General features: G+C 36.0%; 1 protein-coding gene across 3 annotated transcripts in view; it reads left to right on the forward strand.

Moving 5' to 3' along the window:
• PRODH2 (proline dehydrogenase 2) overlaps positions 1 to 18,599 on the forward strand; it is a 228,527-nt gene that overhangs the window by 194,963 nt on the left and 14,965 nt on the right. For all 3 annotated transcript variants that reach the window (XM_044086241.1, XM_044086242.1, XM_044086243.1), the window contains exon 7: positions 1,655 to 1,821. In XM_044086241.1, coding sequence (XP_043942176.1) covers positions 1,655 to 1,821 — 167 coding nt within the window. The remainder of the gene's footprint in view (positions 1 to 1,654; positions 1,822 to 18,599) is intronic.

An 18,599-nucleotide genomic window follows, 5' to 3' on the forward strand; every position in this document is an offset into this window, starting at 1 on the left:
AACCAATGGGAAAGATGATTAAGAGACATATAATGAAATTTAAATATTACATCTTGCAGTAAGTGATTCGCAAGCCACATGGTCAGTCAGATACATCTGTGTGCATGTGTGGGTTTATCTGCTCTTTTTTGCAGCATTTGCATTGGAGTGACTTTTTGCAATTTTGTTTTATTACAATTTATTAGATCACCTTAACTTGTAGTTTGCAAAACAATAATGTACTCCAGCATTTTTTAAACTTTTTTCTACTGTACTGTCACAGTAAACTTAATACATACAAGGAAAGGGGATGGGGCTTGATGCATGGGGGCATGCCCCCTTACAAAAACATTTAATTTTTCTGTGTTTATATGTTTTTTATTTATTTATTTATTTATTTATTTTGAGTTGCACTTTTCTGAGGTGAAAAATCACTGAACCATGACTTGTTCTTATATGACACAATGGAAGGTAAGAAAACTGCATGTGCGTGATTGTCTTGTCACCAGTTTGATGAATTCAGCAAACTGTATGAGAAGCCATCTTTGTGTGCTGGTGGATGACATACAGTTAAATTTAAAAATAAAACTATTAGAGTATTTGAACTTCTCTGATGGCTTCTTTCACTGGGGACAGTTTCACTATAATATATTATTATATGAAAAACTGGGGGCTCTTACAAGGGTTGAGTTGTATATTTTGTTGCTTTGTTACTTGTGTAGGTATGTTGAGCCAAGAATAATTTACTTTCACAATACAAGATGTTGAAACAAGCATGATGCAGCTTCATTGTATAAACGTTAGACTGTTTCTCACATTAGTGTTAAGGCACAGCTAGATTATTAAAGCCTTAGTACCACATTAAAATAAATTAAATGTCACATATTCAGCTTTGATCACAGTTGTAGGTAAAATTGTTTCATTTTGTTTAATTAGGTCAGTCTATTAAAGAGTATGCAAAGAGTTTTGATTCTAATATGATTGTATCTGCTAGAACTGTTTAGTTTTTATTTAAGATGTTTAAGAATTCTGTCACATAATATTTTTATTTCATAAATACAGCAGTACCTTAAATATTGATATCACTGCAACCACAGATGCAATACAAATGCATTAACTAAACAAATATTTCAGTGTCTACAGCCATACTTTCTTGTTTTATTATTTCAGCTTTTCTGCTGGCCACTTATGGATAGACAAATTGTACTCTTAAGGCTTTTTCTGATCCTTTTTTTCCACTGGTCCATGCCAAAACATCTCTTGTGTTTCTACTGTGGGAAACCAATATTCCAGAAAAGGATTACATACCCCTCTTCTGTAGTACAATTGTCAAAAGTAACATTCATTCTGAGCACAGCCCTGCAGGGTAGCTGTGTCGGACACATAGTGCAATTGCAGGTTACAGTGTAGAGGGATGATGGGTGTTGTTTTCTCAGCTATCTGATTTAGTTCTCCCTCTTCACTGGTGTTTTCCCATTCTGTAGAACATTCAGTGAAAGTTGACTGTTAGGATTCACCAACACCATCACAGAGATGGAGAGTCATTGCTGCACCCATTAGCCACAGTAGTTTTTTTATACTATGCACACAAGAACAAAGGAACAGTACAAATGTCTTTACTTCTATAGGAATATCATTTTATGCTGCTAGGTATCTGTTTTCTTATGTTTTGCAGGAAGCGTATAACCTCATTAATGAAGATATTGAGCTGTCCTCCAGACTTGGTTTCTGTTTTGGTGCAAAGCTGGTGCGAGGAGCCTATATGGATAAGGAGAGGAAGCTAGCCAAGGAGAAGGGATACCCAGACCCCATCAATGAGAACTGGGAAGCAACAAACAGAAGGTGAGTGAGTGACCAGACCACCCTGCTTTAAATGCAGCAGCCATGTGTTATCCTAAGGAAATGTAGCAGCATTTTTTGAAATCTTGCATATACCAGTTTACACTTTATTACTGTGATAACTGGACTGATAAGTTTTAATGAGTAACTGAGTTTATAATTTTTGCATTTCTGGGTTTCTGACTGAAAAGGGTCCATTTTGGTTCAGTGTGATCACATTATCCGAAATGAAGACATTGTAATTGAAAGCTTCACGCATACCCCAAGTGCTGTTCAGCTGGGGGTTAAATGTCATTATAAGCCTTTGATTCTAGCCTATAGCTAGACATACATTCAACAACTTACTACTTGTTTTATGATTACAAATCCTTCTTTATGAGGACAGCAGCTACAGGCAATCAATTGTGTGACCACTTCAAAACAAAAGGACTTTTCTATTTTAATACACTTATTCTTTACTTGTCACTTGCTCTGTGAATTACCATAATGGTGCACGCACATGAGTGCATTTATAAAAGGATATACATTTATTTCAGTATTATAGGATTTGTAAATATTATTTTTTATCTGCTTAGACTGTTTTCCCACCTGCTGTATTAGGGCTCTGAACCATTGTACTAAAGTCACAACTTACCTGGAGCCCAGGTGTCATCGTGTTTCCAAGTGTAAACTGCAAATGGATCACATCTGCCTGGTTGGCAGTCTAGCTGAAATGATTAAGGCCGGCAACTGCTAATGATCTTAATCCCGTAGTCCTGGGTTTGAGTCTCTGTTTGGATACTTTGGTTAAGTTATTTGCAAAGAGATACAAACAGTACTTCTGAGCCTCAACCCAGTTAGCAGACTAAATAAACGTAGGCTTGTGAGCATTCTCCTGCAGTTGTTTTTCTCGCATACAATTGCCAGCAATAGCTTCAAGTGGATCATACAGAGGGAGTTGAAATTGAGGTGCCACAGTATCACCAAGCAGTTACATAAGTTTCACCCAGATCTCTGCAGTAGTGCTGAGACAATGATAGATAGATAGATAGATAGATAGATAGATAGATAGATAGATAGATAGATAGATGGATAGATAGATAGATAGATAGATAGATAGATAGATAGATAGATGGATGGATGGATAGATAGATAGATGGATGGATAGATGGATGGATAGATAGATAGATAGATAGATAGATAGATAGATAGATAGATAGATAGATAGACAGACAGACAGACAGATAGACAGACAGACAGACAGACAGATAGACAGATAGATAGACAGACAGACAGACAGACAGGTAGGTAGATAGATAGATAGATAGATAGATAGATAGATAGATAGATAGATAGATAGATAGATAGATAGATCAATAGATAGATAGATGGATAGATGGATAGATAGATAAACATGAGGATTCTACACTTTGGTATCATCTAACTTACTTTGTTAGCTGATGGTGAAAGGGAAACCCTGCTGCATCCCAAGACAGGGCCAGACAGAAGCAGCCAGACTCTCCAAACCCTCCCTGAGACAACAGAGCTGTTTCTCAGCCATTCAGTCCCCTCCCCATGGCTCTCAAGCATCCACATGTCTAGCTGAATTTGAATTGTTCTGGTTCATATAGATATTCAACCTCTGCTGCAGTATTTATGCTTATACTCTGAGCTGCAAAAATGAAAAAAAACATGGGAAAATGCATTGCTTGTCCAGTAGCTTTAGCATCAGGTTAAGAGTTTGTTGTTCCTTTTTACTGAAGAGTGCAGTGAATAAAATATATTATACAGCTCATTTGACTTTACATGTCAGCTGTTTCTAAAACTAGTACTTTCATAAGCTTTTGTCTGTAATGTCAAGTTCTTAGGTTTCACAACATCAGGCCATTAAACTGACCCCTAGTGTAGTCAAACTGTATCAAAAAAGGACAGTGGGGCTCTTCAAGCAGGCCTGTGACCTGCATGGCTTTGAAAAGCATACTGTGAACATAACCTGGGCTGCTCTTACTTTTTTTTGTCACTGGTGGAATTAGGTCAGTCATTCATTTCAATTTAGCCACTTTACCACATGTAGAGTGACAGTTTAAATCTTTCTGTCTGTCTATTATAGGCTATGATCCTCTAAACTCAGGCAAGTAGTGTTACCCTTATTTGCTTCAGAGTGCCAACTCTTTTCCATGAGGTTAGTGACTACAGCCTTCAAAGGGAACCCAATCCGTGACATAGAACCCTGTGTCGTAAATAAAGCAGTTCCACTTACTCAGCTAGCATAACTGCCATATACATATAAACAAGATAGTCATTGCTCTAACTAGGCTTTTCTATGCATTCTGTCAAAAACATCACTATAGAGACTGGCATGTCATTTACAGTTTTAATATCTCATATTACACCTATTCATAAAAAGGGACATATAAAAATACCTATTATTCTTACATCCAATCTTGGGAAGATTTTTTTTTTAACAGGTGTCTTATTAACATAATTAATTGTACCAATATAGTGAGTAATTTAGACATTCACCTACATGGTTTTGTTCAGGGTCATTCAGTCCTTATAAATGTGGTTGAATTTTACAACCAAATCATCATGAATATGAATTTAAATCTGTTTTATGGAGTAATATTTCCAGACCTTTCTAAGACATTTGATACTCTGACTTTCCAAGCTATTTTTTCTGCCTTACGTAAGACTAATATTAACCCTTTGCATAATCAAATGCATCACAATCTGCTTGACAGGGAAAACATAACCAATAACAATTAATGGTAAAAGGTCAGACGTTCTTCCCATAATAGTGGGAGATCACCATGAATCAATACTGGGATTAAATTTATTCAATGTGGCATTCTCCTTCATTCCCAGGAATGTTGGCTGGCAAGCATGCCCATAGCAGTAAAACAGGATTCAAAGTAGCTAATAATGACTTTATTACAATTAATAAATATGTCACTGACATACTTACCTTGTCTGAATCTAGAAATCTAAGGTTTTCAGTTGGTAACTTCGATATTAGGTACTTTAGAAAACCTAGCATTATTCAAGCAATTTTTATGGCAGTTTATGAGTTGAAACAGTGGGTCAATATAAATATTTGTTTATTATTAATGATATTTTTCTTTTGGAAAGCATTTAAGTGGAACAAAATGGCAGACATTGTTTTCTAAATTCTCAAATGTACTTTTATATATTTTTACATATCTTTGTTTTTCTGTCTTTTTTATCTTACTCTGCCTTTGTAAAAAAACTTCATGTTTTCTTTTAAAATAATCCAACATTCTGACAAATTAGCATAATATACCCCCACAGTAACATGATCTCTTCATAACTGTATAATTCCATTCTTTTTTTCATTCCATTCTTTTTCATTTATTCTTTTATACCCTTTCCTGTGCTAACATATTCTTCATTTACATTTACTTTAATCCATATTGCCAGACAGTCTGTAAATCCTGCTTCTTCTGCAATACTTAATCCTTCAGATGTTATAATATAATCAAGCTTGGATTTTAATGGACCTCTTCTATATGTCCATAATTTTCTATTCCATATTGCCAATTTTCAACATTTCATACTTTTCCCATTTTTTATGTCTTTTCCATGTGTTTTTCTGTTAGATCTTAAATCACAATTGAAATTTCCTATTACTATAATATCCATAATTAATATTACATGATCTAACGTATGTTGAAATATGTTCTCTGTCTCTCTTTACAGATAGCATAAGCATAATGAAGCTATAATCCTATAAACCTTTCCTTGCCATTGTAAATCTACAATAGATAGTCTTCCCATTCTAACATAACACTACTCTTCTGTATAGTACTGTTATTTCCGAACACTGTTCATTCCCCAAATTCCATATGATCTCTCCTTCCCATATTTGTCTGTCTGTAATCTTTCGTCATTTTCTAGAAATCTAATGTATTCTATAACAGTTCTATCTACATCACATTTATTACACTAGTCTACAATCCTATCCTTCTTGTTATATTTTTTTCATGCTGTTTAAACTTGCTGAAATAATTCTTAGATTATTACTTTCTCTATTTATTAATTTAAAGGAAATCATTTTCCTCTTATACTACTTTTTTCAAATATGCTACTTATCCATTTCTTTTATTATTTTCATTTAAGTTTATGCCTTTGTTGTGTCTTTTGGCCTTTCCTGGTTAGGGGTCGCCACAGCGGAACTCTGATCCGCTAATGATTGGCAGTAGATTTTTACGTGCAAAGTTGCCAGCTCTGACGCACAACCTTCAATGAAGGTACGCCCATTCACGCATGTCTCTACACAGAAAACGTTCTAGCTGAGAATCGAATGGGACGTCTTACTGTGAGGCGACAGCGCTACTGCAGCACCACCACCACAGTATTTAAGTTTATGCCTTTAACAGTCCTATATCTTTCACTCTTTTACCTGTAGAATTCTTGTTTCCTCTTATCACCTTCCAACTTGTATCTTCTTCATCATTAACTTCCAAATCTATTCCTATTTCCTCTTTTCTTCTTCTTTTCTTTTATCATCCTTTTCGTTTTTCTAAGGTTTCTTCTATTCCTATTTCCAAATCTTTTCCATTTTGTCCTTTATCCTCATCCTTGTTGTCACTACTTGTTTTGTTATCTTTTTCTTTATAATCCATTCGTAAATGTCCATTATTTTTACATTTATAACACTCAAGTTCACATTTATTTTCATCATGTCTTATTTTCCCACATATGTAACACATCTTTTCATCACGATTATTCACTAAATGTCCTTCTCTCCCACAAAAAAAGGAACATGTCCTTGGCTGCCCCCAAAATTTTAACACTCCCTTATTCCCTTCAACATTTATAATATTTGGAAAACACAATTTAATCCATTTCCATTTTTAAAAATACATTGCAGTTGGGGTCTATATTAGCATGTCGACAGGGCTGTTCATCAAACACCTGTACGTTGACACATATAAAACAAAATGTCAAAATTTTGAACGGCCACAATAGTGATTTTTTTCCCAGGGAAATAAATTGCTAGGCTGTTGTCAGGAATTTGCCATTTCTTGCACTATAGTGTGATCTCAGAGTTGGTATATTTAAGTAGGGTGGTGTGGGCGGTGAAGCCCCCCACTTTATTTTGTCTGTCGGTTTGGTTTGTTTGCTGTTGGCCCAGCAATTGTTTCCCCTGAGAAAAAAAATTTGCTATTGTGACCGTTCGATATTTTGGGATTTTGTTCTATATGTGTCAACATAAGGGCATTCAATAAACAGCCCTGTTGACATCCTAATATAGACCCTGTAGTTGCATCCCCAACCCATAAACCCCTATTACCATAAACTTTTGAAATGCCCTTCACTTCTTTACAGATATTTTTTAAATATTCTTTCAAAGTCTCTCTAACCACCTTCCTTCAAAACTGTATATTTATTTCCTTTTTTGTCTCTTCGGGAAAAAAAAGCTTTTATCACATAATCATTCCATGAATTGTCATTCTGTCTTTTTTCATATTCACACACAAACATTCCTATACCTTGTACAATATCAAAAAAAGTCACAGAATGTCACTTTATTTATATTATCTTGTGTTTTCATGCCTACAGGATGTATTACAGTGTCCCATACCTCATATCTGTCCATCTCTATTTCCTTTACATTGTGTTCTCACCACATATTTTCTTTTTGTGCTATTCACTTTTTTCTTTTCTTTCTGTTCTCCCTGACTACGTGTGACTGTCTCAGTATATGTTCTTCGTTTTTGAGTACTGTCCCCTTTCAAAATAGTCTGTGATTCCTCTTCCTGTATTTTCTCCATTATTTCTCCCCAAGAAACATTGTGTTCAGGTTCAGTTTGGTTAAATATGTCATTCAGTATATCATCCCACAACCCCCCCAAGTGGAAGGTTGTAACAAAACGCACTTCTCTCACTGACTCCTTTGTCTGAAAGACTGTTTTGGAACATCCATAACTCCACAAATATCTTCCTTTGAGTTGGCGTTCACCTCTGCACCTTCCATTATTTTCCCCATCTCATGCACCATCCTACCAGCTGCTATGTGCTACGAACTGGACATGCACATGTACTCATGCTGAACAGGGGGAGTCCCCTGATGCCCTGGCCACATTTCCCAAAGTAGTATAAATACTACCTCAGGTTTCCTCTGAAAAGATGCTGCTAGCCTAACAGGACTAACCTGGCCAAAAAAGTATAAATAAAACATATATAAGAAATATTTCAAAATTTTAATAACATCTTTTATATTTGTAATCAAAGGAAATGAATCAAGATCAAATCAATCCAATACAAATTTACTAGGTAGTTCATATATCCATACAATACATCATATCTAGATGGAAGTAGGTATCTGAACTTATAATGAAGTATAGATATATCAGGGGCAATTTTATGTTTTTCATATAAGGCATTTACTGATGAATGCATGCAGTCTCTGTCAGATATTCAAATTAAGCATTACAATTTAATGCTTAGAAATCATAATGTCCAATTCTCAAAAACAAAATTTAAATCTAAACTAAGGCATGCTTATCTGACAGTAAGTGCACCTTTGCTGTGGAATAGACTCCCAGGTAACATGAGGAAATAAAAAATCTGAACATGTTCAGACACAATTTAAATAATTTGATTGGTGAAAAAAAGTTTATGATCTTGCTTTACATTTTTATAACTTTCATCTTTAGGCAATATAATTGCTGTTAGTAGATACCTGGCACACGAACAATGTGTAAATTTCATTGGTTGCAATCACTGCCCCTTGTTTCTCTCTTTGATTATTAATCTCTGCTTTCAGCATAATTGGCTGCATTGTTGTCATTCATAGTGTAAATGCAGTACAATATTTACTAGTCTCGCTACCATATATGCCTGTCTGTGTCTATTTTATATAGATATGTAGATATAGATACAGTTACCTTCTGTTGGTCAACGTCAACTAACATGAATGTTGACATCCTATAAGTAAACCACTCTATGTCAAAAACGGAAATGTTGACTTCTTATTACGCATGACCCAAGGATGATTCTCGGATCTTGGTACACTCAAATATTATTTAAAAGAAAAAACATAAATAACATTCGCACATCCTTCACTAATTATATATACTAACTCCAAGATCATGCAATCCCTGGGGAAAGGGAATATTCCCCTAGCCTGGGATCTTCAGTCTCACACACCTGTCAATTATCAGTGTAACCAACCAAATGCAGTGGATTAAATAAATGTCAACCAAATTCTCTGTCAACCAAACCACCATAACTCACACACATACACACACACACACACACACACACATATATATATATATATATATATATATATATATATATATATATATATATATATATACATATATGTATATTTACTAATATATATATATGTATATATATATATATATATATATATATATGGGTCTATTTCAGATACCTGAAATCAAAAAATGCCAAAGACGACATGAACGAGCCGAGAATCACCAAAGTTAAAATGCCAAACCATGTAAGTACTCCCAGGGCAAGTAAACACTTACCCAGCACTACAGTATGACACACCACACTAGCTGAACCCACCTAAGTGGAGGCTATGCCCACCACCCCACCCCCCCCAATGTGGGGGGCTGCACTGCCCACACCCCCCTAAATATATTTACCAACTCTGGGATTGCACTACAGTGAGGAAATGGGCACAATTCCCCATGTTGAGCATGGTTTGGCATTCTAACTTTCATGATTCTCGTAACATCCATGTCGTCGTCAGCATTTTGGGATTCTGGTAACTGAAGTAGACCCAGATATATCTATATATATATATATATATATATATATATATATATATATATATACACATGTATATATATATATATATATATATATATATATATGTGTGTGTGTGTGTGTGTGTGTGTGTGTGCGTGACAGACAGACACACACACACACACACATACACACACACACACACACACACACACACACACACACACACGCGCACACACACACACACACACACACACACACACACACACACACACACACAACTATAAGAGCCTCACCCTTTGCACTACCCATTCCCGTAAGTAAATATGTGTTGCTTCGCTTTCAAAATTAGTAATTGCGCTAGCAACAATTTTGAAGTAACCACAAGCAATGATTAATGCAAATGATGAGCAAATGCGTAAACATGCTGCACATTTTAAAATATATTTTGTAATATTATTTTGGCAACTGGCATGACTCTCAGCCTTCAGGCATTAACAATTACATTACTGCCCTTTAAAAATCATAACAGATGGTCAGAAAGAGGAGCACTTTGTTATTTTTCACAGTAAAAGGTCTTTATATACCAGACCATATATAGTTAGTGGTAGTGAATCTTTGTATAGGTTTCTTTTATATAGTTAATAAAGTATGTTCCCATAAATAGGTGTGACTTTATGGGGATCTTCATAAATCTCGGAGCAGCAAGGCTAAATCTGAGACCCCAAATCATAGTGCTATGCCTAAACTGTAGCAATTGGGAGGTATGATTACACCAGAGAAGCATAGGGATCTAAAACTCATACTGTAGAAATGAGGGCAGGAAGAAGAATGGGTAGTGTCTGCACCCTGCTTCCTTCAATGTGTATTTTGCAATTTTCATGAATACAGGCTTTACTAACACATACATTACTATTTACACTAAATTTTACTACAGACCCTAAAATGCAATTAGAAGACATATCCATTGTTTCACATTTATAAAAAAGGAAAGCTCAGACATTTACGAATTTGTGTACTTCATCTAGCTGTCTGCTAATTGTCACATTTCATATCACCCAGGATGTCAGTTAAAGTAAAAACATTATTCTCATAAAGTAATTTAAATGCAGATAAGAGATCCAAATGAAACAGTAAATAATTTGGGAAATATACTTCAGACGTCTTTAGCTCACAGAATGCCGCAAAGTACCTAACAAGTACTCACTAAAACTAGGTTTCCTGACAGAGACCCTGATTTTCTGAAAGTCAGGAAAACATTCTTGACAGGTGGCAACCCTAATGTGTATATATATATATATATATATATATATATATATATATATATATATATAGGGATATATATACATATATATATATATATATATATATATATATATATATATATTATATATATGTATAGTTAGATTACACACACGGGCGCACGCACACACACACACACACACACACACACACACACACACACACACACACTTACACAAGCACGCACACACACACACACACACACACACACACACACACACACACACACACACACACACAATGACAAAATAGGTGTATCCATTTTAATTTAGTCTGTTCTGCAACCAACCCAATTCTCCTCCAACAAATGACCCATACAGCCTTCTCTACTGTTGAATCTTGGCTCCACCAAAATCACCTGTCCTTAAATGCCAAAAAAAAAAAAAACATATTATTTACCCCCCCTAAAAACATACCTTTATCAATGTCCAAGACTTCAACATTCTCTCATTGAATTCTATAAAAATTGAACTTGTAGCTTATACTAAACTCTTAGGGGTTATAATAGACAACGATCTAAAATTTGATCTACATATCCAATCCAACATCTCTAAAACCCACAAAAAACTTGGCCTCCTCTACAGGCACCAAAAATTCCCCCTCCCCTACAACTAAATAAGCCCTAGCCCTCTCTTACCTGCCTCCTTTTCTAACCTATGGTGCTCCTCTACTAACTAACCTGCAGTCCTCTCTAAAACTGAAATTAGAATGCTGTTATAACAAAATCGCCAAATTTGCTTCCAACTGTCGTTATTCTTCCCATCACTGTGTAGCCTTAAGACATCTCCACTGGCTTGGATTCCCACAATTCCTGTTCCATCTCCAATTAACTACTTCTCATAGACTAATATACAAACCACAAGACTGCCCTGCACTCAGTTCCTTATTTACCCCTTACTCCCCTACTAGGTCATTACGCTCAGAAAACCAAAATTTACTACAAGTCCACAAACCTAAACTTCCAGTTGGTAAACTCCTACACTTCTGGACTATGGCCAGACATTGGAATGATCTCCCCTCCTCTGTACGCTCTGAACTACATCCTATCAAATTCAAAACTGTCCTTCAAAATTACCTCCTTTCCAAATGGATTTATAACTGTTCCACTTGTCTAATGCTATCACCTAACCCTCTCTCCCCTATATTCAGTCCTAGTTTTGCTCTTTTTAACAATCCAACCACCTAACTGTACTTTCCCTCCAGTCAAAGAGACGGTGAAGTCACATTAGCCTTTACTAAATCCTTTATACTTCCATTACTTAACATCACGTAACCCCTCTTTACCCTTCTCTTTCCTTCCTTATTCTTTACTAAATCCTTTATACTTCGCTTTACTTAACATCATGTAACCCCTCTTTTCCCTTCTCTTTCCTTCCTTATTCTTTACTAAATCCTTAATACTTCACATTACTTAACATCACGTAACCCCACTCTTCCCTTCTCTTTCCTTCCTTATTCTTTACTAAATCCTTTATACTTCTCATTACTTAACATCGTGTAACCCCTCTCTTCCCTTCTCTTTCCTTCCTTATTCTTTACTAAATCCTTTATACTTCGCATTACTTAACATCACATAAGCCCTCTCTTCCCTTCCTTATTCTTTACTAAATCCTTTATACTTCGCATTACTTAACATCGTGTAACCCCTCTCTTCCCTTCTCTTTCCTTCCATATTCTTTACTAAATCCTTTATACTTCGCATTACTTAACATCACGTAAGCCCTCTCTTCCCTTCTCTTTCCTTCCTTAGTCTTTACTAAATCCTTTATACTTCGCATTACTTAACATCGCATAACCCCTCTCTTCCCTTCTCTTTCCTTCCTTATTCTTTACTAAATCCTTTATACTTCACATTACTTAACATCGTGTAACTCCTCTCTTCCCTTCTCTTTCCTTCCTTATTCTTTACTAAATCCATTATACTTCACATTACTTAACATCGTATAGCCCCTCTTCCCTTCTCTTTCCTTCTTTATTCTTTACTAAATCCTTTATACTTCACATTACATAACATTGTGTATCCCCTCTCTTCCCTTCTCTTTCCTTCATTATTCTTTACTAAATCCTTTATACTTCTCATTACGTAAGATCATGTAACCCCATCTCTTTCCTTCCTTATTCTTTACTAAATCTTTTATACTTCACATTACTTAACATCGTGTAACCCTCTCTTCCCTTCTCTTTCCTTCCTTATTCTTTACTAAATCCTTTATACTTCTCATTACTTAACATCGTGTAACCCCTCTCTTCCCTTCTCTTTCCTTCTTTATTCTTTAATAAATCCTTTATACTTCTCATTACTTAACATCGTGTAACCCCTCTCTTCCCTTCTCTTTCCTTCCTTATTCTTTACTAAATCCATTATACTTCACATTACTTAACATCATATAACCCCTATCTTCCCTTCCTTATTCTTTACTAAATCTTTTATACTTCACATTACTTAACATTGTGTAACCCCTCTCTTCCCTTCTGTTTCCTTCTTTATTCTTTACTAAATCCTTTATCCGTCTCATTATTTAACATCGTGTAACCCCTCTCTTCCCTTCTGTTTCCTTCCTTATTCTTTACTAAATCCTTTATACTTCTCATTATTTAATATCGTGTAACCCCTCTCTTCCCTTCTCTTCCCTTCATTATTCTTTACTAAATCTTTTATACTTCTCATTACTTAACATCGTGTAACCCTCTCTTCCCTTCTCTTTCCTTCCTTATTCTTTACTAAATCCTTTATACTTCGCATTACTTAACATCGCGTAACCCCTCTCTTCCCTTCTCTTTCCTTCCTTATTCTTTACTAAATCCTTTATACTTCACATTACTTAACATTGTGTAACTCCTTTCTTCCCTTCTCTTTCCTTCCTTATTCTTTACTAAATCCATTATACTTCACATTACTTAACATCGTATAACCCCTCTTCCCTTCTCTTTCCTTCCTTATTCTTTACTAAATCTTTTATACTTCACATTACTTAACATTGTGTAACCCCTCTCTTCCCTTCTCTTTCCTTCTTTATTCTTTACTAAATCCTTTATACTTCACATTACTTAACATTGTGTAACCCCTCTCTTCCCTTCTCTTTCCTTCATTATTCTTTACTAAATCCTTTATACTTCTCATTACTTAAGATCATGTAACCCCATCTCTTTCCTTCCTTATTCTTTACTAAATCTTTTATACTTCACATTACTTAACATCGTGTAACCCTCTCTTCCCTTCTCTTTCCTTCCTTATTCTTTACTAAATCCTTTATACTTCTCATTACATAACATCGTGTAACCCCTCTCTTCCCTTCTCTTTCCTTCCTTATTCTTTAATAAATCCTTTATACTTCTCATTACTTAACATTGTGTAACCCCTCTCTTCCCTTCTCTTTCCTTCCTTATTCTTTACTAAATCGTTTACATTTCACATTACTTAACATCGTGTAACTCCTCTCTTCCCTTCTCTTTCCTTCCTTATTCTTTATTAAATCCATTATACTTCACATTACTTAACATCATATAACCCCTCTCTTCCCTTCCTTATTCTTTACTAAATCTTTTATACTTCACATTACTTAACATTGTGTAACCCCTCTCTTCCCTTCTCTTTTCTTCTTTATTCTTTACTAAATCCTTTATACTTCACATTACTTAACATCGTGTAACCCCTGTCTTCCCTTCTGTTTCCTTCTTTATTCTTTACTAAATCCTTTATCCATCTCATTATTTAACATCGTGTAACCCCTCTCTTCCCTTCTGTTTCCTTCCTTATTCTTTACTAAATCCTTTATACTTCTCATTATTTAACATTGCGTAACCCCTCTCTTCCCTTCTCTTTCCTTCCTTATTCTTTACTAAATCCTTTATACTTCACATTACTTAACATTGTGTAACTCCTCTCTTCCCTTCTCTTTCCTTCCTTATTCTTTACTAAATCCATTATACTTCACATTACTTAACATCGTATAACCCCTCTTCCCTTCTCTTTCCTTCCTTATTCTTTACTAAATCTTTTATACTTCACATTACTTAACATTGTGTAACCCCTCTCTTCCCTTCTCTTTCCTTCTTTATTCTTTACTAAATCCTTTATACTTGACATTACTTAACATTGTGTATCCCCTCTCTTCCCTTCTCTTTCCTTCCTTATTCTTTACTAAATCTTTTATACTTCACATTACTTAACATCGTGTAACCCTCTATTCCCTTCTCTTTCCTTCCTTATTCTTTACTAAATCCTTTATACTTCTCATTACTTAACATCGTGTAACCCCTCTCTTCCCTTCTCTTTCCTTCCTTATTCTTTAATAAATCCTTTATACTTCTCATTACTTAACATTGTGTAACCCCTCTCTTCCCTTCTCTTTCCTTCCTTATTCTTTACTAAATCATTTACATTTCATATTACTTAACATCGTGTAACTCCTCTCTTCCCTTCTCTTTCCCTCCTTATTCTTTATTAAATCCATTATACTTCACATTACTTAACATCATATAACCCCTCTCTTCCCTTCCTTATTCTTTACTAAATCTTTTATACTTCACATTACTTAACATTGTGTAACCCCTCTCTTCCCTTCTCTTTTCTTCTTTATTCTTTACTAAATCCTTTATACTTCACATTACTTAACATCGTGTAACCCCTCTCTTCCCTTCTGTTTCCTTCCTTATTCTTTACTAAATCCTTTATACTTCTCATTATTTAACATTGTGTAACCCCTCTCTTCCCTTCATTATTCTTTACTAAATCTTTTATACTTCTCATTACTTAACATCGTGTAACCCTCTCTTCCCTTCTCTTTCCTTCCTTATTCTTTACTAAATCCTTACTACTTCTCATTACTTAACATCATGTAACCCCTCTATCCCCTTCTGTTTCCTTTCTTATTCTTTACTAAATCCTTTATACTTCACATCACTTAACATCACGTAACCCCTCTATTCCCTTCTCTTCCCTTCCTTTTCTTCTCTCCTCAGTTGCTCAGATTCAAACCCACAGCCACTCTTCACAAACTGATAAATCCAGCTTACTTTTTAATTCAACAGATGATTTTTTGCTTCATTTAAAATTACGTATTTCTGTCCTTTGCTTCATTTAAATCCTACATTTATATTTCTAATATTGTATCACTTCACTGCCATTGTTTTATTGTAGTAATTTCTTGCAAATATTGTAACTACCCTGTGGTAGCCACCTCTATATTGTACTACAATTTTTATTATTGTATAAGTCTATTGGAGCTTTTCTCCTTGGGCCTCCACTGAAAATGGGCTCTCATCAGCCCAGTGAACTTTCCCGGTGAACAAATGTCATAAATAAATAATAAAAATAAATAAATAAATAAATAAATGTATGACCTTCAGTGATGTAGCTTTTGGAAATGCTACAGTTGTATCCCCCCACAGAAGACTGCTCTGTAACAGTTTTGTGAGATGCACCATTAAGGTATATTCTGCCAGAAACAAGTAGAAACAAAATGGTGTCATGTGTGGTATGGATGAGTGGGTCATTCCAGCCAGCCATAAATCAGAATGGACTGGCTGTTTTATCATTTTGTGTAGACACATGCTACTTCTGTCCTACTCTTCCCTTAATCAATTATATACCCTGTTATTTCTGGTTTATATTGTTCGTGGTCTCATAGGTAAGTACCATACAATTTGTCTACAAGCCATTACAAGCTTAGCCAATAAAGTATATTTCAAAATGACTTCCTGCTTCAAGGAGGGCAACACAGGATAGGCCAGGGTGAGCATTCAAGGCTGAGAACTAATTTTCTAGGTTTACTTGAAGATGGCAGTGGTACTTTGTTTAGCATGTAGTAGAAGTTTGTTCTAGAGGTGAGGGATGCATTGCGATATTAACCGCTCGTGCCACTATGTCTTACTTAGCTGCTGATGAAGGTTTATGTCCTTTGTTTTGTGAAGGAATAGGAGGTGAAGAGGTTTGGTTCTTTCATGGCATGAAACACTAGGCACAGATCAGCATGGTGGAGTGGATAAGAGAATAAAAACAGGGAGAGTTGAGCCAGTCTATTCAGATAACAGGGTCTTTAGGCTATTGATTTTATAGGTTCATAGGTTCATAGGTTGGTACTAGGCTATCGGCCCTAGGGCTTATACAAGCCTAGCCATAACAATTCCCTGGCTATTTCTTCCCACAGTATTTACTTCCTTGGACCCCTGTCTAGCAGGTCGACTGACGTGATCCCGGGGTGAATTTCCTGTCTCCCATCCAATCAACAAGGTTCCTTTTGAAGAGGGCCAAAGAGGTGCTCTGCTTGACATGTATGGGCAGTCTATTCCAGAGTCTGGGGAGTCTCTGGGTCAGGAACCTGTCTCTCCAGCATGTTTTGTTCATTGTGATGACAAAGTTTAGATCCCTGGAGAATGTGTCTCTGAGGGATTGGAATTTCTTTAAGTGTAGCATGTCCAGCAGCTCTGGGTTTGACTTGGCCTTGTATGTTAAGCAGAGATCGCCTATGAGTAGACGATATGTGACAAGAGTATAGGTGGAGTTTTTTTAGACGGTCAGCATACGGCATCTGCTTTAGGCCTGTGATTCTTTTAGTGAGGTATTTCTGTGGCCTTTCCAGTTGTTGCAGATGTCTTGAGAGGTACATACCAAATGGGGCATTGTATTTTATAATGGGTCTAATGAGGGATAAGTACAGTGGGACAATGACCTCCTTTTTTCTGTATGAAAAGCCCTTAGTGATGAGGTGTGCCACATAGAAAGATTTTCTAATTGTTGCGGTGATGTGGTTATCGAAGGTGAGACCACTGTCCATCTGTGCCCCTAAGTCTCTTATCACACTTTCGCAGTTTAGTGTACTGCCACCTATGTGGCAATTCATGTGTACATGTATTTTCCCAAAGGGGATAACTATACATTTCTTGGCATTGAGCTTGAGCCCATGGCTCTGGCACCAAACATCTGTTTCTGTAAGGCCCTTTTGTAGAATATCCATATAATTTGGGGATTCAATAATGGCTCCCAGTTTGCAGTCATCTGCGAACTTTGTTAGTCAGAGTCCCTTAGTGTTGGCCTGTACTTCAGAGAAGTAGATGCCAAACAAGAGCGGTCCCAGGACTGAACCCTGAGGTACTCCACTTGTCACTTGTCTGGAGCTGGATTTGGAGTCGGCTACTTTTACAGTGTGGGTTCTGTCAGTAAGCCAGTTGGCAACCCATCAAGTGATGTAGGGATTGATGCCCAGCTTAGTAAATTTACCTATGATTTCAGAGTGGGAAATGGTGTCTAAGGCCTTGGCGAGGTCCAGATAGGCTGTGTGGACCACCTTACCCTTGTCCAGGTTTGTTTTAACATACATTTTCTGATCCTCAGATCATCCCATTGATTTACCAGAAAACCACAAATTTTATGAGGAACAGACCAAAAATATGAGCTACAAATCTGGACATTCTGTGAAAATGTGGACAGTTGAGAGATATGACAGAGTATTGTTCTAATACAAGACCACAGAAGGAAGTGAATGTTTGTGTGTTTTTCTGTCTGCATGTGTGAGTGAATGCGTGTATGAAAACAAAGTGACTGTGTGTGTGAGAGAGACATGGAGAGAGTGACCAATCTCATGTGAGTGAGTGCACATATGAAAGCAGAGACTAAGGGTGTGCGTGAGAGAGTGAGAGACATGAGTGCGTGTATGAATGCAGAAGTGGCTTGTGTAGGAGAATGGGCTGTCTTTAAAATTGTTTTTACTTCTTTCTTTAAGTACTATATTATTTTTTAATATATTTTTGATGTA

Source organism: Protopterus annectens, chromosome 10.part0 (genome assembly GCF_019279795.1).
Source record: "Protopterus annectens isolate FY-2018-M chromosome 10.part0, PAN1.0, whole genome shotgun sequence".
Taxonomy (NCBI): Eukaryota; Metazoa; Chordata; order Ceratodontiformes; family Protopteridae; genus Protopterus; species Protopterus annectens.